Source organism: Stigmatopora argus, chromosome 8, assembly GCF_051989625.1.
Source record: "Stigmatopora argus isolate UIUO_Sarg chromosome 8, RoL_Sarg_1.0, whole genome shotgun sequence".
Taxonomy (NCBI): Eukaryota; Metazoa; Chordata; class Actinopteri; order Syngnathiformes; family Syngnathidae; genus Stigmatopora; species Stigmatopora argus.
Window position 1 is genome coordinate 3,845,419 of NC_135394.1, and position 26,094 is coordinate 3,871,512.

The window sequence follows — 26,094 nt, forward strand, 5'->3', positions numbered from 1 at the left end:
GGTTCAGTGTACAGTCAAACCACAAAAAGGGCTAAGAAATACAGTAACTCATGGACTCTTGTAGCATTCACATGGATTCAACTATAACTAATCTGTAAGGATTATAAAGAAATGTACCTGTTCCTCTGGCATGTCATTTTAACAAAAATGGTTAATGTATGTGTTTCACAGTGTATTCCCTCTACATTGTGGCTTCCTTGGCTTTATTGCTAATGTGTTGTCTTTCTCTCTGTGTAACTGTCTGTCTGTCCTTATAACTGTCTGTGGAATTGTATGCATGTTGAACCATTTCTTGTCATATCCGTATTTTGTTCACATTTGAGCTGTCTTTTTATTTTACTTTTAATGTGCACGGTCTTTGTGAATTTTCCTTAATGTCTGCTTTGAACGTATGTCTGTCTGTCTCACACATTTGTTTTGTTCTGTACGTCCATTTCTTTGTGTTGGTTCTTGTTGTCTGTGTTTTTCCTTCGTGCCTGTCTCCATAATGTCCACTCCTCCAGCCTTTGTGACTTTGCTGAACGGGGACCAGGCTCAGGATGCCATCCGCTCCCTCCATCACAGCACTGTCCGGGGACGCCTGATCAATGTCACCCTGCAGCCTACAGACTCTCTCCTCTGCCTCACCAACTTGCCCCACACCTTCACTGCCCAGGAGTTTGAGGAGCTGGTACGTTCTTACGGAAACATCGAGCGCTCCTTTCTGGTGTATAGCGACCTGACGGGCCACTCCAAGGGCTATGGATTTGTTGAGTACATGAAGAAAGACTCGGCGTCGCGGGCCCGTTCTGAGTTGCTGGGAAGACCAATGGTATGTTGACCAGATTGTTATTGAATACACATTTGAGCAATATGCTGTGACCCCAGAACAGAAAAGATAACACAAAGAAATACAAATTGGACTAGAAATTGGACTAAGCTAATGTAAACTTAGATTGAAATAATGGAATGACCAAAACCTTGGGGAAAATGTCAATATACCTGTGGGTCATGTGAAACACAGTGCTACCTCTACTAATGAAAATCTATACACATGAAATATTGAAGTTACAAAATGCTTCAATGGGACATTTTTGTCTCAGGATATGAAAAAAATTCAAGTTAGGAAACGCGAAATCAAAAAAAAAAAAATACCCCTAAGTGTGAATACCCTTCCTGTATTTTAATTTCAAATTTTCTAGAGTTGCTCTCTAATTATCCCAACGCCTCGCTGGCCTTCCATTGGGTGTCTGCCAACACCTCGCTGGCCTCCCATTGGCTAGGAAAGAGCTGCATCTCCATCATGCTTTTTGTATGCCTTTGACTGCCGTTCATCATCACAGAGTTTTAAGTGTTTTTGAGTGTGCTTCTACCAATTTTATTCTTTATTTTTCATATTGGGTCCCAAGAAATTTTAGTTTGTTGAATTCAGAATTTTAAATTGTTAAGTTGTGTTTGTGTGTTTTCGTGTTTCGTCAGTTGCTAAACGTTTGCCCCTCCTCTTACCTATGCAGTTGCCCTTCAACAACATTAGAAAATGTTTTTTATGCTTTAGTTTGTTATTGATTTTGATGGCCTAATAAATAATTTGCCTCTTGTTCGTTTTTATCACATTTCAAACTAAATTGGTATACTTAATAATTTTCAAAGGGATTAGTTGGTAGTATTGTGGATCTTACTTACATTTACATGTAAAATGTAAATGTTACAAAAAATCAAGTTCTGAAACTAAATATATTCTTAAGTGGAGGTACCACTGTATGTCCAAAAAGATGGGCTGAATGCAGCAAATATATATGAGGGTCTGGAGTTAATTAATTGTAACAGTTTGTAAGTTTTGTGGATGTATACTGTATATCTGAATGTTTGAAGTGTGGAAAAGAAATGAAAACCACATATCTTCAATGATATCCTACTGTCAGGATTAGAGCTTTAAATTCTTCCCGCAATCCAAAACTCAGTAAGTAAAACCTCTCGCAGGGTGCAAAGAAAATGCCCAAATTGGAGGAAGCATGGAATATTCTAAATACTTTTTAACATATTCCTGAGGACAAACTGAGACTGATTTTGACAAACTGAGAAATGCTGAGGAAGTAAAAGAACAATTACCTGTGATTTTGCAGGGGAATCGTTCATTGATGGTCCAATGGATGGATGTCAATCAGCTTTGCCAGGAAGAGAGCCTCCACTCGAAATGTGTGTGTGTGGACAGGCTGCCTCTTGACCTCTGTAACTCTGAAGAGATGACCCAAATCTTCTCAGAGACCTACAAACCTGTTTTCTGCCAGGTAGGCATTAATTAAAAATCACTCAATGTAATGTCCAGATTGAGGCCTTTTATCGTGAAAAGTTGATTACAGTATAAACAGCTGGTGCCAAGCGCAGCCATCTACCCAGCAACCCCCTAATTTCCTCCCCTCTATTGATCACAAAAATACAGCTCAATGTACCTATTTATAGGTTAGGTCTTGTCCTGTGTTATTATTACTCAATAGGCTTTTTTATTTTTATTTTTGAACAACAACAGGGTTTTATATTTTTTGCCACAGAGTCAAGACTGTGGTTTTCCTAATATGGATTCTAAAATGCTTGTTACGTACATGCATGCATCTCAAAGTACCAGAAAGTCTTTTTCACACATTCATCATACATAGATACCTATGCACATATAGATTCATACATTTTTAGTACTACTCAAAAAAAATTGTTGTATTTCTGCAATTCATCTTAAAAGGTAAATTTGACATATTAAAGGAATGAATAAAATGCAAATCAATTTCTGGCTCTGTAAAATATGTTGGTTTGATATTGTATGTTAAATATCCATAATTAAACATTGTTGACTTCATACTCCAATTTTTTTAGTATCACTGTATATTCACAATCACATTAGTAATCAAATATGTTTTTAAGTAAATAAGAAAGTTAAAACATTAAAAGTCATCAGTGTTACATGTAGTTTTTTGAACGGAATATACATGTTCGATTCCAAAATAAGTTATATCTTAGGAGAGTTAAAATATATGTCCTGTTTTCTAAATGGATTGGGAATCAGCCAAAATGCATTGGATCAATTGCTTACCTAAATTTATGAGCCGTTTTACCATTTTTCATTTCTCGTGAGTGTGTCCATTGACCATCAATAACATAAGGGCCACTACAATGCAATCCAATCCAATATAGCTATATCATATCAAATATTTTCCCTTTTCCTCCACAGTCAACAAATTTGTTAAAGTATATCTCTATGTATTGCATAATTTTACTCTTTCCTTTTCTAATTTGACTTTAAATTGTATAAATGCATATACGGTGTATTTTTTAATCCACTACATTATTTACAATTATTCATCAATCCACCAATCAATTGGTTCATCTGTGAAATAGTAATGTGAAATTTAAGGGTCAGGATTCATTTTTGCACCAAACACACCAGTAAAGGCAATGGTTTGCTTGGGTTATATCTTCCCCACCCCTTCTCTCATTTTTCTTTTCTAACTTGCTCACTTCAACGGCATTAGATACCACCCTGCTCTATTTCATCCACTCCATTGTGACATCACTCAATTCGTACTAAATTTCATCTATTGGCTTTCCACTTTTAACTCCACCCTTGGCCTCTCCCACATAGAAATCAATACACCCCACCATCCTGGTCCCTTGGAGATCTGTGGGTGTTGAGCTCATGTTGTTTCACTGTTGCATAGCCAGCAGGCTTTGGCCTCTGTCCCACTGATGTTATTTTTATTGTTTTTCATATACAGTGCATTAGTGTATGTTACTGCACAGAAGCATTTACTTTGTTCTCAAGGCTAATGAAACTGCACATGAATGCATACCAGTACGATCATACGTATATCATGAACAGGCAAAACATTAGATATTCAAAATAGTAGGAACACCAGCTACAAGCAAGTCATTGTAAATTGATACACTTGTTTTTAGTTATTGTACCTATTGTTAAGACTGAAGATAAAAGGGGAAAAAACAATGATTAGATTGGAAGTTTTTTATTTTAACATTAAATCACAATGGTGGATGAGTGGTTAGTGGATCAGCCTCACAGTTCTGGAGTTGAGGTTTTCGATCCCAGGTCGCTCATCACCGGGCCGGCATGGGTTTTCTCCGAGTACTCTGCTTCCCTCACCATAACCCCAAAATATGCAGGGTCAGTTAAAGAACGTTTAAACACACACTGTACACCCATAGGTGGCCCGGTGGACGAGTGGTTAGCGGGTCAGCCTCACAGTTTTGAGATTAAGGGTTCGGTCTTTCCTTTCTGGAGTTTGCATATTCTTCCCGGGCTTGCGTGGGTTTTCGCCGGCTACTCCGGTTTCGTCCATCATCCCCAAGACATGCAGTGTAGGCTGTTTGAACATTCTAAATTGCCCCTAGGTATGAGTGTGAGTGTGAATGGTTGTCCGTCTCCTTGCGCCCTGCGATTGACTGTCCACAGATTCAGGGTGTCCCCCCGCCTGGGATATGCTTTTTCACCCCCCGCGATGCTTGTGAGGATTAGCGATACAAAAATTGAATTAATGAATTATGTCAAGGGTGGATGTGGGTTGAAACAGCCCATGATTGTGGAGTACAAGGTAGTCTTGTTAAGTGCAACTGTCCACAAGCACTGATAGAGTTGTGATATTCCTGGGGATTTGTTTCTGGTTGTCTGAGCCTTTTGCTTATTCATGAAAAGTTGAATGGGTCACATAATCCTCTTTTTCCATAAATGTATTTGTATTGTATTGTTAATCATTTTATTCCCTTAGCCCGCACTTTTTCTCATCAAAATGCTTTTAACCTGAAGTCTTAACCCTGAGCACTATAAATCTAGGCCTGTCAAAGAGCACTTTGGTTTGAGTCAGCCTCAAAAGGTGGTGTGAACTTAAGATAAAAAGACAAAAAAAAAGATTACTACATTACTGGAGAGATTAGAAAGACCGGATGGAGAGTTTATATAAGGGTGAAGGGATGTGGGGAACCTTGCTGACATTGACTGCAAGGTGAATATTGGGTACACCTTTAAGAATAATTATTGACGATTTACACATTATACTATTACTCATCTGATATAATTACTTTATTGTTATTCAACATGTCACTGAATTAAAATAATTAACAACAAAGAAATATAAAAGTAACCTGTTTTTGTCTGCGACGGCCCGTGACTGAGGGGTTAGCGCGTCAGTCTCGTCTAGGGTTGAAGGTTAGATCCCAAGTCGGTCCTCACTGAGTTTGCATGTTCTGCCTGCTTGTGTGGGTTTTCTCTATATATGTGTATATGTATATATATATATATGTGTGTATATATATATATATATGTGTGTATATATATATGTGTATATATATATATATATATATATATGTGTGTATATATATGTGTATATATATATATATGTGGATATATATATATATATATGTATACATACATATATGTATACATATATATATGTATATATGTGTATATATGTATATATATATGTATATATATGTATATATGTGTATATATATATATGTATGTATATATATGTATATATATATATATATATGTATATATATATATATATGTATATATATATATGTAACTTATTTATTACCTATTTATTTATGTCTAAAATGTCTTTTCCCGTGTCTGTATTCTCACCCTCTTGCTACTGTGACAGTGAAATTTCCCGAATAAAGTTATCTAATCTAATTTAGCGCACTCGTTTTTTTTCAGTTACTCAGCCTTGCATACCAAAGTTGATAATCGCCTATCATTTTCACACCAACCCTGTTGAATAAATGTTGATGTCATAAGTTGTATATTTCACCCACCGCCTCCCACGTCTGCACACAACGATAATGATCAGCACATTTTTATTTGTTTTTCTTTCCCACTCCTCTAGCCAGGATTTTTTTGCTCTCTCTCGCTTCCCCCTCTGCACGTCTACTCTGTCTACATCCATCACTCTATCCCTGAAGTGGGAGAGTGATTCACACAATTTCCATGCAGTTTGTTTAATGTATGCTGATGATAATGGCCTATCGACCCACTCCCCGACACACATATCCATTTCCTCTCTTATTCCCTTCATGCGTCTTCCGTTCAGACCGTAGGCACCAAAACTCAAATGGGTGGATTCAACGGATGGGAATTTTTTGTTTCTTTTGATAGCTTGAGAACTGCTGCAAACAATTGTTTGCCTTCACTATCTGTGCAGCTGCAATAGAAAAATGTCATGGTCAGTGTATATTCACATTGCTACTTGTATCCACTAAGATCAGTATGAAGTGTCAAGAAATGGTTACTGCGTTTTGTGAACTGTGAGTGGTTGGGTTAGGTTTTAAACCTAAACGTATTATCACCTAATATTTCCCATTAGTAGCCATTAGCGTCCTTGCATTATTTATCTACCTTGTAGACGTGGAAAAACACAACTTCCTGGAAAACAGAGCTGCTGGTCAGCAGTTTACTTTAAGCTTGAGATGTCAAGCCATTGACTAGAAACTAATACAAAGAAGAAATCCATGCAAAAAATGCAGAAGGCCATATTTTATATGAATGTTGAGCTGTTAAAATAAAATAAATCTGTTACACAGCTCACTCGACCGCCTGCTCTGTGTAGATGTGAAGGAAGTGACTGGATGATTTTTCTTTTTCATCCTAGAATTTAAGAACAGCTATTCTACCCTGACAGTATCCACCAAATTACATTTATATTTAGTAATTAAAATTAGTCACCCATAAATGCTACCACTTCATTGAAATTAAGTGTTATTATCATTGTTATACAGATCCAGAAACTCATTATCCATTAAAGATGTTAAATATGATGAATGTCTGAACTGAAATAGTTGTCATACTGAGATGTTCTACGTTATGTTCCCAGCTTGCTCAGGATGAGGGAAGTCCAGTGAGAGGATTCGGGGTGGTGGAATATGAATGTGCAGAACAGGCAGAGTCGGTGCTGTCTGAGATGGACAGAAAACTGGTGGGAGGACAGGAGGTCCGAATGTCACTCTGCACCCCTGGCACCTCAGGGAGAAGCACCCTGGCTGCACTTATCGCCGCCCAGGGTATGGTGAGTAAGAACTTCATTTGGAAGTGAAGTAACAGTATGTTTCTTAATCTTAAGAATAAAGTCTTTAGAGTGGCACTAAAGTTTTTTTTATTTTTTAACCTTATATTTGATCATGTTGCACAATATTTACCTGGTTTGGACAAAATATTGCGGTGAAAGTGATGTCATGTCAGAATGTCAAGATTTCAAGATACTTTGTATGATCCTTTAAGGACTATTCGTCAGATATCAATGCCGCACCACGGCCGTTGAAACCGTTTCTAACCGAGACGGATGTGTGTGTGTGAACACAAAACTCCCTTTAACATAATATTAGGACATGAAAGCAATATTATGAGAAAAGGGCAGTAAAATTACGATATTAAAGTTGTTATATTACCGTACCGTCTACAAGACAATGTCCACTTCGTTAAGGTTTATTTTCAACCAAAAGCACGGAACACCACTACTCTAGGACCAAGCTAAGCTAACAAAACGAAAACAAAATCAATTCATCAACTGCTGCACCTATCCTGCTTTCACGCTAATCAGACACACAGCGTGTTTAGGGAGAGCCCAAAAATTAAAACACGCCACATCCACATTGCAGCCTGAAGCATGCATGCTAACTGATTTGTTACATTACTTTCCTTATTTTTAGGTTACGTGAACCGGAAGGTTATTTAACTTCAATTGCTGGCAACGTAAGGTCTGTGTCAACACAAAACTGCCTTTAGCGACAAGCTAGCCATTTTCGTGCAATACTTTACATTTGGGGTAATCGCAGTATAGGTCTCTATGTTTTTTGTCGGTGTCGCTCCTTTTTCCGTTTACCTTTTTTTCTTTTGAATTCAGCTAAAAAGATTGAAAAAAGAAGGGCGACAAAGACATTTTTGACGAAATTAAGGGACCAGCAATCATAGTTTCCATAATTTAAAAGGTTCCACTGTACTCAATTCCCCCCAGGGCCTTCATTTTAGTGAATGTGTACAAAGTCAAAAGAAATATCTGAAATTCACAAAAAGATCAAGATCCAAGCCTTGTTGAAGCACTTTGATTCCTCGCCTTGGTCAATGTGACTGTGAACGGCAGGCACCAGATGGCTGCCTCCCCCTCCTTACATAGTGCTTCTCGCCTTCTACTCTTCACAGATTTCTTACCTCTCTACCAGTGTGTAAGTGTGTGCGAGTGTGTTCGAGTGTGCATCCCTGATTTTATGTGGGTGTGTGGCTGGAGAGTGTGCCAGTAGCCAAACAAATTGATGTATGCTGACATTTTTTTAAGGAAGAGCAATGAGAGAAATATTTCTTTCTTCTTCTCCTTTGCCTTCAAGGATCATCTCTGATTCACACACACATGCTGTTTGACACATGCAAATATGCAGTTCACATTGTGTGTTGGAGATTCTTCCTCTCTTCAACAGACTGGAGTGAAACCCACTCCATCCCTGTCACTGGTGCTGTCTCCTGCTTATCTGACAGGGTGGGAAACGAGGTTGACTTGGGCCGATGTTATGCCGTTGCCCCAAGGGAGGCAAGGGAGAAAGAGAGCTCTGCCAGACTGCCACTAATGTTGGTTTAAATAGCATTCGAAAAATGAAGCATTGACATTGTACTATCAGTATAGTCGATACCAAGAAAGGAATTCAATTCGAAAAAGTTGTAATTTAATAGGATTTCAATAAAGTTTGGTCAATTCAATATCTGCTTGCTAGGGGAGAATGTTTATTTCAATCAGGAGGTAATACTTTCTTCTTAAATACAGTGGTACTTCGAGAAATGAGCTTAATTTGTTCCGGAACTGAGCTTGTATGTTGATTTACTCGTAACTCAAATGAATGTTTCCCATAGGAATGAACTAAAAACAAATTAATTTGTTCCAACCATCTGAAAAAAACACCAAAAACAGGATATTGGATTGGAAAAAACTTTTTTATTTGTTTTAATTCGCCACCTATTAACAAAGTAACAGATAACTAGTGGTTTAATAGTACTTGAATGTCTTTAACAGTACAGACGCTCCCCTACTTACGAACGCAATTGGTTCCGAGCGATTGTTCATAAGTTGAATTTGTTTGTAAGTTGATTCAGTGCTATATTTTGTTTTATAATTTATGTTTAAGGCCGATATAAGTATATTGAAGGTTTATATAAGTGCATTTGTATGTTTAAGGCTTGTATAAGTAACACGCATTGGTTTGTACTGAAAAAAAACATTTAATAAAATGGAGAGAATATGTACAGTACTGTAGAGAGAGAGAGAGATTTATGTATTAGAAACTGGCCAAAAGAAGCAACCTAATGACGATTGCACAGTTTTCTTCTTTTTTTCATCATAAATGATGCGGTAGCGCTGTATGGCATCATTCAATCGATTTGCAAACTTTGTGCAACGTTCAATATTTGGGTCCTGCTGCTCGATCTTTCTGTTTATAAATGGTGTTGAATGTGCAACGCTCACCACTCTCACGCGCATCAAGCTTCGTTATTATTGCCACTCGTTTCAAATGAAATGGCTTGCCTCTTCCTTGGAACTCCCTCAATAGAAGCCTTTAGCTTTTTACCAACCATATTCAATATTGGATGCATGAGATATTTAATGATACAAATGAAAAAGGTTCTTTGCACACTGGAGATACATTCACGCGCTTCCGCATTGCAACGAAGAAGAAGGTAGATGCTGGGTGAGCTGAGCTCTCACAGCGCCAGGCGTCGGTATTAGCGGCGGAAAGAAGTACTACTCCGAAAAAGGCGCGAAATACAAAATTGGACTTGCGAACATTTTTGGACTTAAACGCAATTTGCAGACATGTTCGTATGTACCGTTGTTCGTAAGTTGAATGTTCGTAAGTAGGGGAGCGTCTGTACTAAAATTAGACAGATTGCGGTAGGGAGAGAGAGAGGGAAAGAGGGGGGGACTTTTGCACGGCAACAAGCTCGTAACATAACATAAACAAATTTAAATGAACTTGGATTACGATGCAGACACACTTAAAAATAAGTTTAACCTAACTACACTAAACTTAATTCTAATTTTGTTTTAAATTTTGATACCTTTCTTTTCCCGGGGTTGGCTCTATTTGCCCGGCATCCACCCTGACTTTCAGATGCAACCTATCGAGAGTTATTTGCTTTTGTCGTCCCTTCAAAATATTCCCAATATGAGGCACACAAATGTCCTCACAATATGATAACGCACGACCACTTAACAACGAGAAGTAGTATATACGCCATTCACACTGACTAACGGGGAAAAAAAACTGAAAAAAAATGCTACGCTCCGCCCAGTGCTCGTAGAGACATTACACGAGGGAGTTGCAACCAGAAAGACAGTGCCCATGATGTTCTTATGAGCAGCCTCTGGTGTCCGCTGTATGCTCGTATGTCAAAATTTGTCTCATATCTCAAGATAAATATTTGCCCGAAATTTTACTCGTATCTCAAATTGCTCGTATGTCGAGGTATGACTGTATCCACTTGTCCTACTTCCAGTTGTCAGTGTTAAAAGATTTCTGCATATTTCATCTGATCTCATGGCATAACCTCTGGGCTCCAGGACATTTTCCCCAGTGAGCAAATATTTTTTTAAATAAGATCATTACAAATAAGTAAAAGCAGAACACTGACCCAAATATAACAGTCAATGATGCAGTGAAGGTCAGGGTGGAGGCAAGTTATCAACCAGACCAACTCAAATCAGGATATAAATAAACACTTTAGAATTACCATTTTAGTTGCAATTCTTCCTTTTCTCCCTCCCTTTGTTCTGCTACTCCTTGTGGACACTAACTTTGAAATGATACTCTTCAGTCAATTGTGAATTTTCCTTGTTGTGTGTGCCCAAAGTAAACTTTGCTGACATGACAGACACACCCTTAAAATGTAGAAAATATAAGCAATGGAAACAGCCCACTAAGGGCCCTAATAATAAGATAACATCCACGTTTTAATTTCATTGTTTTCTTGCAGATTTTTAGTAACAAGAAAGGACTGCTGCCTGAACCAAACCTAGCTCAACTGTTGACCAGTATGACAAACCCAACAGCCTTGCAGATCCTCATGAGACCTTATCACAATCACACTGGGAAACGGGGAGGTGAGATGATGTAGATTCAAATTCAATTGAACTCGATGATGTTGACTGAAGTTGTGGTAATTTAAAAATGTTGTTTTTACTTGTAATTCTGAAAGCTCTCTGATTAACTGCTTCCTCAACAGCAAACATATTTAAATGTGAAATGAAGTAGTTCTTAAACATTTTACAGCAAGTAGCACCCAAATTACTACTTTAGTTTGAGTTGCATGGTATTATTTTTTTATCTATTTCCAAGTACTAGTTCAACTCTTAGTTGTCCTTGTTGTGGTATATGTACAGTATGTTTAGAACCAGGACTAAGCTAAATTTTACTTAAAATAATGTGGATGACTTGTGTTAATGATCAAATGTCATTCAAAACTGCAAAAAGGTTGAGTAAATACATTCATTGCTGCAGACATAAATAGTATTTTAGATTTTATTGTATTGTGCGCATAATCTGATTATGCTCGAAAAAGGGTACTGTTTAACATAAGAATAACATTGGCATCTTAGCACGATATAGTGAGTTTTTTTTCCTTTTTTTTTCTCTTTTTAATATGTTTTACCCAAATAATAAATGCCAGGTATGTGGTGCATACTATGGCCGTGTTGACACCACACTTGTTCGGCCTTTGGATATCATCTTTTACATAAAATGGAACACATCTTTAGCGCCCTACTTGAGAAATACATGAACACATAGGCCATACACTATTCTGATAATAAAATGAAGGAATTTCTTCAGTCTTAAATTTCACAAAGAATGGATTAAACACAGTGCAACTTTGCCCCCTGTCTCTGCTAACTACAAAGCTAGACACAAATATACAACATTTACAGTTCCAGTTTTAAATCCTGCTGGGAATTCCATTTGTAGACCGTCACCGTAATGAGTTTCTTTGTCAAACAATTACTGTAATGCACTAATTAGACTTTGGAAATCTCATAGGTATTCGTTTCTATTTTGCATCACAGCATTGTCAAAAAGGAATTCCCTCATCAATGCGGAAATAAAACTATGTGCTGATGACATGAATAAACTTCTAAATTTGATGGTTGAGGGTTTTCCTGAACTCATTCTACAAGCAGTACTTTAGCTTTGAGCAGCTCGGAAGACAATCAAAGACTCCCTGAAGAGTATGCTAGGCTTGTAGGGGCTGCGTTGTTTGATTAATAGTTAATCAGGTATTAACATGAAATTGTGTGACATTAGTGGGACAAATGAGAGCCGGAAGAAGAGAAGATGAGAGGTGGGGGAGTTCTCTTTGAAGCAGAGTACCCACAATTAAAGTCTAAAATTAGGACCTTGATGAAATGTTAAACTTTTTCTGTCTATTCTGTAGGAAGACTCCATTAGCTATGATTTTTTTTTAATGAAATTATAAGATGGTGCTGGGTTCACATATGGTTCATATGTTTTGGAGAGTGCTGAAAAATACTCGTGTCACTTAATCAATAACAGAATAACCAAATACTGTATAAAATATAGTGACTTTTGAAAAGGTTCTTATACATACTTCACATTTTTTGCTGTCTTAAAGGGAAGTACGGCCGGCACACAAACCTCCCATTCCTCAGACCACCGCTTACAGCTGCTCTTCTGACACTTGGAAAAGCTCATCAGGTCACAGCCGCCCTCTGTATGTGCGTTTCTCTGTGACGATTATGTTTATACACAGTGTTTTCTTTTGTCTCGCAGAGTGCCATGTTTGGTAATGGACTCGTTCTTCAGAACTTGCTGCACATGCAGCTCGCTCAGCAGCAGCTTTTAAACATCAAAGACAAGTGCATCAGCCGTGTAAGATATCTATGTTGGATAAAAAAGTTTACACTTTTTTTCAGCAAAGATCACTCATGCTAATAGGACATCCCACCCTTTTTTATATGTATATCCTTTCTTTCTTGTATTTACTGTGGTTTTCCTACATACTCAATTAGTTATAGTATATAAAAGGCAATGGGAAAAGATACTATTAGAAGTAATAATAATGAATGATATGGGAAAATATATTTACTAAATCTTAAAGTGAGGATTATGTATAAAAAAAATATTAAAAAGGGATTTGATTTAAGATTTTTTTTATTAATTAGAGGCTTTGCAAGTAATCACTAGCAAAGGAAAAAGACAATAAGAGCAGTAGTGATGACGATTAAAAAAAATGAATTATGTGAAAAAATATCTTTGCCAAATAATAAAATGGTTTATATGTTCACAAAATGTTTCTCAAATAAATAGGGTTAAGAGTTGCTTTGTAATTATAATAATTCTAATTTTAATACAGTAATACCTTGAGATACGATCTTAATGCGTTCCAGGACTGTGCTCGTATCTCAAATCAATCCTTCTCATAGAAATGAACTAAATACAAATTAATCATTCCCACCCTCTAAAAGAACACCAAAAGCAAGATATTACAATGGAAAAACATATTTTTATTTGTTCTAATTCACCACCAGCGAGAAAGATAGAACGATGCTGTTCTCATAAGCAGCCTCTCGCATATTCGGCCCCCTGGACAGCCTCATCGGGAACCATCTTGTATGCTCGTATCTCAAGGCAAAAATTTGCTTGGAATTTTCCTCGTATCTCAAATTTTTAGAATGTTGGGACACTCGTATGTCAAGGTATTACTGTATTGTATTAATATAATAAATCTTCAAAATTCTGATCTTTCCATCGTAGGGCTGAGACAAAAACATAGTCAAAGACTCATATCTAGATACAGTCTTTAGTACACTTGCCATTTTGTTAACTACAGAATCCCCCCCCAAGCAGCATAATTGGCAGATGGATGTGAAATATGGTGTTGTGGTCCCTGTCAAACTTTCCAGATAGTTTGTTTTACATATATATATATATTTTTTTTTCAATACAAGAACATTTTGCTTCCATCTCCTTAGGCCTCCAGCCTCCTGGGAGATCCATCCAGATTATTGATGCAGAAAACATTACCTTTGAGGGCTCCAGGCCTCATAGCACTTGGTAAAGGGCTCCTGGGAGAGTCTCCCTCAGGTCAGTAGGCGGCCTACAAATGTAAAATCGAATTGTACTTTTTCAGACCAAATATATCCCAATATTTTAAAAACTGCTTTTATTGATTTTCTTTGCTTTTTCTACACGTCACTGTTGATCGTATAACATAATATTCATTCATTTTCTGAACCGCTTTATCCTCACTAGTGTGATGGGGGGTGCTGGAGCCTATCCCAGCTGACTTCAGGCCAGCCAATCGTTAAGTTTAGGCAATCGCATAATGGTTTACAATCAGCGTCAACTTGTTTTTTAAGAGAGGGTCATTTTTAAGACTCTTCAAATTTTTGGGGCATAGTCAATAAGACATATTGGACTAGAATTCCATTTGGAGTGAACCAGTAAATTGTGAAACGTAGTGTCAGAGGCAAAATAAATCAAGACAGATTCTTACTATGAGCACATGGTCATCAATTAACGTGTGGGAATTTTAAAATTCTGGAGGTGTGTAATGTCACATAGTGTTAAGTTTTATTCATATTTCTATTTTGCCAACCTACTGCATGCGTGCACATTCTGTGTGCTTCATATGCTTTAGGGCTTGTTATTTGCCACATCAATATTGGACTATGATAAGCGTTATTATGAGGGTGCGTTCAATTATTAATGAGCCTCTCTCTAAAGTTGTTTACGCCTATTACACCTATTTATCTGTTTGTGAAGTCATTGAGGGGCAATATTGGGAATGATCCCACATTCACTGCTGCAATAAAGGGTGGGTTGATTGAGACAATTGAGCAATTTTCATATTTACACATTCCAACAGCTCCCGTGTTCTTTTTCTGCCTGTTGTCTTTCCCCTTCCCTTTTTTGCCGACAGACTTTTGCCATGAGTCCGTCTCAGGGTCAACTCACAATGCCACTGTAGTGGTGTCAGCAGCAGGCATGATGCCCTACCTCCATCCCCGACCCGGTGGAGGAGAACAAAACAGCATCCAATCCATCTGCGCAGTCGCTACTGCATCCTCTTCCTCAGTAGCGGCTACTTCCTCTGGCTCTGGTGATAGGCAGGCTGTCCCTCCAGGGAGTGTTATTCAGGGACAGAACTACTCTTTGGGACCAAGTGATTCGGGCCTGTGTGCAGCTCCACCCAACCGCTCGGGAAGAGTATATACTTCCACGGGGCATCACAATAGTTCAGATGGCTCCCCATTGGCAAACATGGTGAGAACTGCCAGCAACAACACTTGACCTCAAGTCAATGGGCCTCTCAGTTCTTTATCTTTCTTCTCCTGCGCATGCACTGCCCGTGGGCCATCTTAAATTGCAAAATACGGCAGCCAGAGTAAGATACAATGCATCAGGTTGCCTGGCATCATGGCATGTGGAAGAGTTTTAAAAAATGGCAAAATAGGCTTTCTTATCTTGTTGAGTTGGATGTAAGGTTTTAACGATACCTATAAGAGTTTAATAAATTCAAACAGTTTGTTCTGCTTCTGAATTATATTATATTTTCCAATGTTTGAGATGTATTTATCAACAGCGCTTTGTTTCAGCTGCAGTTGTTATTGAGGTGTTAAATAATGAATAACAATGTGTTAAGAGTTCAGGAGAAGAGGTGTTTTCCAAGATGTGCCATGAAGGTGAAAGGCGCTATACAAGATCGAGTCTATTTAGCATAAATTGCAGCACGCTTTTTTACAGTATTGAATTGAGTCTAAATTTAAAATACACTTCTCCATGTGCATAACAGTCCCAGACCATCTTGCGTCACCAACCTAAATTATTCCCAAAACAAACATTGACTACCATATTTTCCACACTATAAGATGTATCGGAAAATAGTCTTTTAGTTGCACCTTAGTGTGGAGAATATGGTAAATGTTTTTATAAATATAAAATACTAGCTTGTGATAACTATCTGTATATCCATACAACCTACTCAATAAGATGATGAAGAAAATAATAATAATAATCGGACATAATAATAAATTAATAAAAATAAATCAATTGCCTAATTTTGACATTATATTCTCGAGTATTTTTTGTCCTACTTTAGCTGCCATAGTTTGCAATTTCAGATATCCACCAGTGTGCTTGTGCAGGCATGTCGTACTGAAAGGGCTAAATTTATGAATTATTGTTAATATATTAGTATTATTGAATGTCCATGTCTACAGTTCGCCACTGATTACAGGTAATTAGCAGATTTTCTGTGAGGAGAGAAAGTTGTTTCTTGCTCAGTTGTGCTGCCATTTTGGTTTCACCTGTCACAATTGTATAAGCAATTTGACAGGGCAACAGTGTGGTGTGCAATCACTGTTTTCAGTTTGTTACACAATATGTCTTTATTAGTTTTCTTGATGATGGTATTTCCTCTTTTCCTTTCGTCTACAGACATAATTGAGTCAGTGTCTGAGCAACAACTTCTTGTTCCTTTTTAAAATGACGGTACAGTGCTTTCATATGTACTCAAATAGTTTGATCCCATTTGTCTGTTGGCCTGTAAAGCAACACCAACAACAAACCCTTTCCATTCTTCTGAAGTCTGGCTTCATTTTTAAATGAAACTCTGCTTAATGTCCTCATTCACTGTGGGTCATTGAAATAAACATCGTGCTCATGTTCTTGGGGGAATTGAGACAGATCCCAGGGCTGCTTTCTCTAAAGTCCTGTTTTAATGAAGGCAAAATGTAATTAAGAGAGAGGACAATTCTCTCAGGTTCATAAGCCTCCTAAAGCCCAACCAAGTCATTGCGACTTAAAGTAAACATCGACATAAGGTTAAAAGAATTCTCTAGAAAGGTAGAGCACCGTAATTGCCACTGCTGAGTTGGCACACAAGCTGCTTATTTAATCCACATTTAATGTCTAACGTCTTGTTTTAAGGTGAACAACGGTCAAAGTTCTTTGCTTGGTGAGCCTCCCAAAGATGTCAGACTGCCGTCTAATCCATACCTGAATCTAGCAAGTGTCATGCCAGGGGTTGTTCTGCAAGGTATGTACAAACAAATCCATTTGTATTAGGACTCAGCTCATATGACAGAAGTTGCATTTCTATCTTGAACCATTTGTCTCCTGGGCAGGATCTCTAGGGAGTAAAGCCCTAACAGGACAGCCTCCCTCCAGTATGTACGGCAACTCGGCGACGTCTGTGGTCTCCCAGGATAGCGCCTCTTTCAACCACAATGCAGCTGCTTCCACCACCACTTCGTACAATGCTGACATGTCCTCTGACTACAGCCAGTACAACCAGGCATACACACAGGTATTGCATGCGTGAATATTAGGTAGAGAGTTCTTGGATTTCATTATTTGCTTCTTCCACAGTTTTTCATTATACTTTATTAGTTTTCAAACCTACTGTGGTTCACTTGTTTTTATGCATTCTTGCATTTCTGAATTTTTCATTCTTTTGGTCCCACTAGTATATTCTTTATTCCGATATTTCCACGTTCTCCTTTTCTTTTGTTTGTTTTTCTTACTTGAGTTTTATCCTTTATCTTATCATGACTCTTCCTCCAGCAATTGATGTCTGATGTTTTCCACAAAACTCCATTAACCCATTAAACCCCAAAATACTAAATAATTGACTGCAAGTTAAAATTCTTTAAACTCTCAACAAAAGGACAAAACATTTCAAATATAATTTGTTCTGAATATGTATTACATTTACATGATACATCAGTTTATATCAGGGAAAATATCACATTGCTCCAAATTCATGTATCAAATATGATACATTTAGCCATACAGAGTAAAAGGTAAAAAATGAACTTTAAATTCCATATTTCTGTCTGTGTGTTTATCTCCTGGATGAACCAGTGGTACCAGAACTACCAACCAGTACAAGGCTACAACTCTGCGACGCCACAGGACAACACAGCCACTGATTATGCTAAGGACCCCTTGCAGGTAATACACCTACATGTTTGGGATTTATGTTGTAGGATGTGGTCAAAACAGATAAATTGAAATGATAGCTTGGCATGTATTTATGTAGGCATTAACACAATTGGGTTATTATTAAGGATGGAATGAAATGCACACAATCTCCTGCTATTCTCTGTGCCTGCCTCCTCTCACGCTATAACCCCCCTGCTTTGTCGACAAGGCGTCCCACCTGGCCCTGGGTGTTCCTTGCGTGCTGGTGGAATGGCGGTGTTTCTGCAACAATAGTCATATCGCAACACGATTAACAACTAGTTAGCACAGACAGTATAATTATTCATAGTTCTATTTATATCTCTTCTCTTTGTTCATATTTTTCTTTAAACCCTTTTATTCAGCTGCACTTTAAAATTAAACATATTAATAAAAATACATAATATAAACAACCACAAAGGGATTTCACCAAACTCCCATGTGGCATATTAAAATGATTTCAGGCTTAACATATTCTTACCATTATCTGTGTCTAAACAGCTAAAGAGGACCAGATAAAAGATCGATATTAATAATAAAGCTTCCCATTTCACCACCAAAATATAGCAAAAATGTGCCATAACACAAAACAATGCGGTCGATATGGTCATTTATTTCAAAATAGCGAAAAGATAAACTGATAAAACGCTAAACTAAATTTATTTTGTCATCTATGAATGAAATTCAAGAAAAGAAAAAAACGTATTTTGCATAAAATGTGAAAAAACTAACTTACTTTTGCCTGCCATTGCTCGCTCAGGGCGCCGCCATCTTATCGTTGTTAAATGTGCTCTGACTGGCCAGACGCGAGTAGCCTTGATACATGTGTTAGTAGTGTTTACCATGTCAGCACATCCCAATAGTTTTTAAGGCTGGTCGAAGGTCTTGCGGTTGATCATTAAAATATCAGCCTTGATACCTGCGTAATGTTTATCTCATGCTATTATTGCATCCAGAGACTCGGACACACTTCCTGGTTGTACTGGTCATGTGACTTCCTTTTTGAATTCGTCCAGGTGCAGGCAACACCCTTTCGGAATGTGCAATCCAGCAGACGATCTTTTCCCATACAGTATCTCAGAAATTAGACGAGATTAGATTAGATGAACCTTTATTCATCCCGTATTCGGGAAATTCAGTTTGTAGCAGTAGCAAGTACAGACACAGGAAAAGACCATGTAGACCTAGATAAAGCTGGAAACACACACAGGAAGCCCACACAAGGTTAGGACTCACTCTTCCAAGATGATCTCCACAGTCCCTCAGTGGTCTGGAGCTGATCATCAGTACCGGTAGCCTTCCTGTTCCAAAAAATGTCCAGGACTAGCATAAAGAAACTAAGCTAATAGAACAATGACTCTGTCGCCACCGGCTGCCACTTGAGCGGCGCCATCTTTGTTAAGGCCGCAAGAATAGATACAGACACACTAAAAGACATTGTAGAGCTAGATAAAACTGGAATCGCACACAGGAAGCCTTCCCCAAGGTGGGGACCTTCTGTAGACTGAGACTGAGGTTGAAAATATGCAGAATCACTCTTCCATGCTTATCCACACAGTCCCTCAATAGTCTGGAGATGAAGAATCAACAGTAACAGAGTACAACACTCCCAATACTCCCTTTCCAGTCTGGTAAGCGGCGACAGCTCTTCCATCTTATCGGGGAGGGATCTCACTTATCCCATAATAATAGATGGAATGATTGGTCTGAAGCGTCGCTTCTTTTCCCGGCACTTTTGTCCAGCTCCGGATTTCCGGCGGTGTTGCTCTTTCTGCTTCGTATTGTTCACAGCTAATCCCATGTTATGACAGCGGAGGCATGGCTGAATGGTTCCAAAAAAGAAATAGCAGAAAGAAACTAAGCTAATAGAACAAATAAAGTTGTAAAAACATTAAAGTAAAAAGTATGAAATACAAAGTGAAGTACAAAGGAAGGTATTAAGAAATATTGAAATGTAATTTAAAAAAAAGATAGAAAGGCTGTAAAACACAAAATAAAATGAATGAGCGGACAGAGCTACTGCCACCGGCTGCCGCCTGATGGCGCCATCTTGAAAAATGTTTCCCTTCAAAGTAACTCATTTGTACTCCCTATTAAAACCATGAATATGGAGGTGAAAATTGTGAATCAGGGGGCGTCTTATGAGAGAGAAATTGTAAAATTTGAGGATTTTAAGGCAGTTTTAAAGGTACGGCGTATAGGCGGAGGCAGTCAATATGCGAGAAAATACGGTACTTGTTTTTTTCAGTGAGATCAACAAATGTATGCTTGTTGTTTCTGTAGCAGTGATCTCTTCGATTGCAAACAGCTTTACACGTGACTCTATAAATAGTAACATGCAAAACATTGTAAGTATTTGTTACCTGAGTCAGACATTGCTCAAATTTAGACATCCAAAATATCCCACACAAAGGCTTCACAAACATGCAGGGGTAAACATGGTGAAGAAATTGGGAGGTGAGAGAAGCCAGTTAATGCTATGGGTGATGTCAGCAAATGTTCCTCCAGTCCCTTTTTTAAAAATAGTATTTTATTTTATTTTTCCAGGTTCCACGGGTTCCTTCCTATAGTGATTACAATTCTTACATGCAGACAGTCACTCACTACTACTCACAGCCTACAGCTACTCAAGCCTATGCCAACAAGGTACCGTACCCCACACAGACCCCAACCACTCAACACAAAGCAAATCTCATAACAACAATAAAATTCACTAAAAGTAACTTTTACTGGATTTCTGCATTATTGTTTTGTAATGCCAAGTGGTAGATTAATGAGATACTCTACTGAACTTTAGGCCACATTTACACCATAACAATTGTAAGTAAAAACACAAAATGGCATTCTTCTTGGACTTTAATTCCACATTTACGCGATCGTATTGTGTGTGTCATTTAGTGGTACACTAGGAGTGTTTTTTTTACTTTTTTAACAGGAAGTGGATGTGTGTAAGCCTCTAGGCATGGCTCTTCACGCTGTCAACAGTGGCGTGGCCCCGCCCCCAGGTGTCCTACCGACTGCGGCGGTGCTGCCAGCCTACAGCACCCTGCCCCTGATGCCCGGTTTCATTGGGGCACCGCACCCGATGTCAGCAGCGCCAAGTCCTGCTACACATTCGCAAACTGCCGCCACGGACTGGAACACCTACTATTATGTGAGTAGTCGAAGGACAGCTTCTTTCATCGTCAAACGCTCTGACTCAACTCGATGATATCTTTCGGTTGTTCTTTATTTCAACATTAATCCATTATAAAAGGAGTGCTTCATGTGAGAGAGCTCAACTCAGGTGAAATACTAACCAAATCCAAACATTTCATCTTGCAGAAAGCGGTTGCTGAGTTTGCGCTGCAATTATTTAAACTCATCTTAATAAGCAATATTGTATGGTGGCCAAAAACACAATTGGTACTTTGGACCTTTGTGGCAAAATCTTGAAATGGACAATTCGCACGTTTTTTTCTCAAGCAAGTTGCACCTTGATTGGGGATAGCTTCAGTGCAGATTGGTTGTATCTTTTTGAGACGACTGGAAATACATTATAGATTAAATTTAATGGCAATATTCAGACTGATTGTATCAAGGAATTATTTGTAAACCAACATGGACGACGCAGTTTCATCTTGGTTTCAGAAAGCTCCTTTCATGCGATGAGCTGATCTGTACCTATCAACTGTTGTTTTAGAGCTCCTAACTTCCCTAACAATATTGTCAGGCTATTATAACAGTTTATTAACAGTGATAAGAGCAATTGTGCTATTAAATGAGTGCTTCAAATCTTATTATACTTGTTTAATGACAATTAAGGCATTCAATTCAATAGTTCATTGTAAATGGCTCAACCATCCATACGCGTGAATTCCAGGTGAGTCGATAAATAACGAGAAAATGGATGAATATTCTGTGCTAGTCACGTTGTGATATAAGATGTGGAAGCCCATTTGTTTGTGCTGACTGCCTTGAGGGGCCTTCTGTTAACCTGCTATTATCCTAAAAAAACAAACATACACGAATGCTGTTCATTTTCACTGACCTTTGCCAGAGCGTTTCTGCTAGTTTGTGCTATTGTTAAGTACCGTAACTTATTTTATAGTTGATTTATTTAGCATCAATTTTCCGCAAAACGTTTTCTTCCTTAATGTCACAGGTGAACCAAAGACCTTAGATATAGGCAGACCATAGTCAGGCGTGATCATCACGCATTTTTTCTCGAATAAAATATGTGCGTTTCAATCAATATGCTGCACTATGCATTCATACTGAAATGTTTGCTGCGGGAACTGTATTGTTACATCATTATAGCAGTAAGAACACCTGATTGGTTCGCAAGTTGGTATTCAGGTGGCAGGTATATAGGTAGGTGTGATTGTGATCTTATAATTCATGTTGCAATATTTACATTTTCTGCTTTACTGGCATAACTATGCTGCATTATCTACATCTCATATCGCAACACTTACATGTGCTGCTTTTTGTAATTGATGTCACATATTCTCACTAAGCCACTTTGGATTCCACCCAAATTTCCCCTAAGAGAGACCAATAATGAGTTATGTTCTCCTTATTCTGCTAATCAAAAGTTTGTTTGATATTACCCTCTTAAGAACCAGACACGAGGCCACAAGAGGGAGTATCCGCAGTTGGCGGTGCAGGAAGTGGCATCATCTGACGGTGGCTACATCGGACAGCACTCCCAAGGCCTTGGGGGGCAGTATGCCGATTACTTCAAGAGGAAGAGGTTGTAGAAAGACACGCTTGAAATGGCTCCATCTCCTATGTGGTTTAATAGTACAGTGCAGGTCAGTTTACAACAGCATAGGGGCAACTAATTTAACTCAGATTTTGAAGTACACTAGAACACTGCATTGACTACCCTAATGCTGTTGTCATATTGATGTAAGTGTCCAGGGCAAGAGTATGAAACAATGAAAAATATGAATTGGACAGTAATTTTGTGCAGCTGCTTGTGCTGCGTGACGAAATACATCTTTATATTCTGCTACATGAACTAGTTACGTGCCATTAATTGGTCATCTCGTTATAAATCAAGTGCCGTGTGCAGAAAGTGAGATTGTTTTTTAATTTCCTCCAGATCTTATAACGAGACCACTTTGGCCTGAGCATTGCAAAAAGTTTTTCAGTGGAACTGAAGTTGAGGTATTCTCCAAACTTCACAAATAGAAGAATTTTTGAATGTCGGACCAAAAAAATGCAGAGGTGCAACCATAATGGTGTTGCAGTCATCTAATTCAAGCTTTAACTCTCTTCAATTTGTCTTTTTCCCTTAATGAATGTCAACCATATTAATATTAACTTTTACTCATATGATATAAACTAGAATATATATTTTTGTTTAGGCTTTAATCCTTCCTGCAAAAAGACTGGCCAAATTAACGACTAAATGACTCAACAACAATGGTTTGTCACCACTTCTGCTCCATGTGTTATCTCTTTTCTACATGGACAGCTGTTACGTGTGCCTATTTGTGTCTTTGTGAGTCAATTATTAAGTGTGCCTAAACTATACTCTTAGGAAGTGTCAGCCATTTTGTAATCCCAACACTGGGAGGCCATCAGGAAACGGCGTGGACCAACAAGAGTTGTGTTGACATTCAAGAGCTTCTTAACGTCATGAATAAGAGAAAGGACACAAGTGAGTATACACTTGTGTTCTGTACTGTGGATATTAGCATATACTTGTGTACTGTATATATTAGAGTAAGCCGTGCGCTATACAAAGCTCTATTGTGCGCACAATGTACCACAAGAATGCTATTGATTTCAAATCCAGTTTGCTGTATATTTATAAACTGTTTTGTCTAGCTGTTTTTAAATTCAATTATAGGCAAAGCTCTCTTTCTGTATCTGTAATTCAAGAAGGCCTCATTTTTTTTCATGTGGATAAAGCCAGTTTAGATGAGGTCCAACCTCGTGGATTTCAAATGCTTTCCAGACTATTGTTTTTAAAAAATCTACAATTTACCCTTGCTTGCAACGCCTGTTACAGATACAGCAAGCGTTAAATTCTGAATTTGTATAAAATGTTAGCATGGTCACACTGGAGATGTTTTAGACTAGCATTATTTGCACCAGTTTGTGCATACATAGCTATTTAACAGCAGTACTTCCATAGTGGGTAGCTGCATAGGTGTGTGTGTGTGGGTGTGTCACACCCTTCTACTATTTTACATGTTTGGCTGGAACACAATGTTGATATGAATTTTTTTGCAATAAGAGCTTTGTCAGGTTTGATTAGAGTCAACACTCACCTTTCAATAATCTTGTACAAAAGCGTAGAAGGGTGTAAATGTAATATTTACAGCAAAAGCAATGTCGGACAAATGTTTTTCTTACTCTTCTTGTGTGTCTTATGTAATAATATTTCATTTCTAACTTCAATTGATCATCAATGAGGGCTTGCTACTTTAGTATTACAGCTTGTTTTGGCAATAACTAAGGCTCTTGCTGCTGTTGAATGTTGAATGTACTTTAGTATTTATTCTTTTAGTCGGCATTATTATTATAAGCCTAACAAGGACTAGTTGGGCCACACTGTAAATATAGGACAAAATATGACTAATGTATGAAAATATGAGATAAGATTTTAGTGTCGTGAGATTTTTTTTAAAAGTGGCACTAAAGTTTCCTTTTTTAAAATGTAATCTTGATGCCATTTTACTGCACAACAATTTGCATTTAAAGTGGGCAAATGTCATTTCGTTACTTTTATAAGCCTTTTAGCAAAATCCAGTTTCTCATTAAAATGCAGCTCACTGGATATAATTTGCATACTCTTTGCTATGATTGTCGAGCCTTTAATTACACTTGGTCATTTCAGAATTCTAAAAAAAACAAAAACAATACACATGTATTTCTGTCAAGGGGCAAGCTTTCTAAGAAGTCTCAGATATCCCTTTCATATTTCTATTTAAGAGGTCAAAATATTATATAAGTGAAAATGCTGTAACGTCAAAATTCCCTCAACAATAATGCACCATCAATTTGCTTCATTTATGTTGTAGCATTATTACAGTTTTCTTGTTGTTTTTGCTTTATATCTGTAATGGTGACTATATATTTGTTTAATTTAATGAGTATCTTGTTTTTAAAATAAAACAATTTTCTCCTGTAGTTCACATTAGAAATGTGCATTTATTCATTTCTTTTTTTCAGAAACTACGGCATGGTTTGTAATTATTACTCTTTAAAATGTATTTCTATGTAATTATTTTGATATTAGGGTCATGAATGAATGAATTCTTGTGGAGTTATGGTTTGTTCTTTTAATGTTAACCTCATCACTCCTTAAGATGCTTTCAAAAATATTTCATATGATTGTGCGATTCATTTATCCGCTGCTGGATAGAATTGTACATTGCTGTTCTTGCGTCTCTATGACAACGCTGAAACGCAGTAGCAGATGAGATTGTTCAGCATTCTTGAGGGTGGCTGGGCTAACGTGTTCTGTTATTACAACCCTAACCCATTCTCTTATTCTTGTATACTCTTGGACTCGTAATGTAGTCTTGCTTATTATACGATGCACCATAAATATTTTAAAGTACATTTACCTACTGTGTAGTACAATATTGTCTGTGTCTGGCTTTTGTCATTTGCAAAAAAGAAAGGTCTCGGCATCATTGTATGTATGCGCCATATTCCAGTTTATGTAAGTATTATGTAACAATATCAAACTGCCAATGTGAGAACTGGGGTAGCACATAGTTGGACCACCCAGTTCAAGGGTTCAACTACAGACGATGAGCCTGTGAACTGCTCCGTCAGCAGCTGGAATGTGCTGTTTCTACGCTTATGTCGCCGATCATGTGTGAGTTATTGGGTGAGATTCGGCATGGTCAGCTTTTTTAAACAATGTTTTTAAATCACTGTCTCGTTTATATTGCAGGAGTGGGTAAAGAATGGAGCTAGTGGGCGTTTGATCAGATGCCACCATGCCATTCAAAAATCCCACAGGACCCTTTTTCATCCCACCCATTGTAATTCCTTCCTCCCCTTGGTTATACACAGGTTAGCAATTTCATTTACAAAATAGCATAAGTAACAGTAAACAGCAAATCAGCTGCAGAAACCAAATTCTACAAG

General features: G+C 37.8%; 1 protein-coding gene across 2 annotated transcripts in view; it reads left to right on the forward strand.

Annotated features, from left to right (window-relative positions):
* The window catches only part of raver2 (ribonucleoprotein, PTB-binding 2), a 43,861-nt gene extending 18,739 nt beyond the window's left edge, over positions 1-25,122 (forward strand). The window contains exons 3-16 of one of the 2 annotated variants that reach the window (XM_077606446.1): positions 504-811; positions 2,103-2,267; positions 6,852-7,043; positions 10,991-11,117; positions 12,641-12,723; positions 12,799-12,897; positions 14,001-14,112; positions 14,951-15,294; positions 16,960-17,068; positions 17,157-17,338; positions 17,896-17,985; positions 20,542-20,640; positions 20,930-21,148; positions 22,596-25,122. In XM_077606446.1, coding sequence (XP_077462572.1) covers positions 504-811; positions 2,103-2,267; positions 6,852-7,043; positions 10,991-11,117; positions 12,641-12,723; positions 12,799-12,897; positions 14,001-14,112; positions 14,951-15,294; positions 16,960-17,068; positions 17,157-17,338; positions 17,896-17,985; positions 20,542-20,640; positions 20,930-21,148; positions 22,596-22,736 — 2,270 coding nt within the window. In that variant the 3' untranslated portion in view covers positions 22,737-25,122. The remainder of the gene's footprint in view (positions 1-503; positions 812-2,102; positions 2,268-6,851; positions 7,044-10,990; positions 11,118-12,640; positions 12,724-12,798; positions 12,898-14,000; positions 14,113-14,950; positions 15,295-16,959; positions 17,069-17,156; positions 17,339-17,895; positions 17,986-20,541; positions 20,641-20,929; positions 21,149-22,595) is intronic. The other variant, XM_077606447.1, reaches the window with a different exon arrangement.
* The last annotated feature ends 972 nt before the right edge of the window (positions 25,123-26,094 follow it).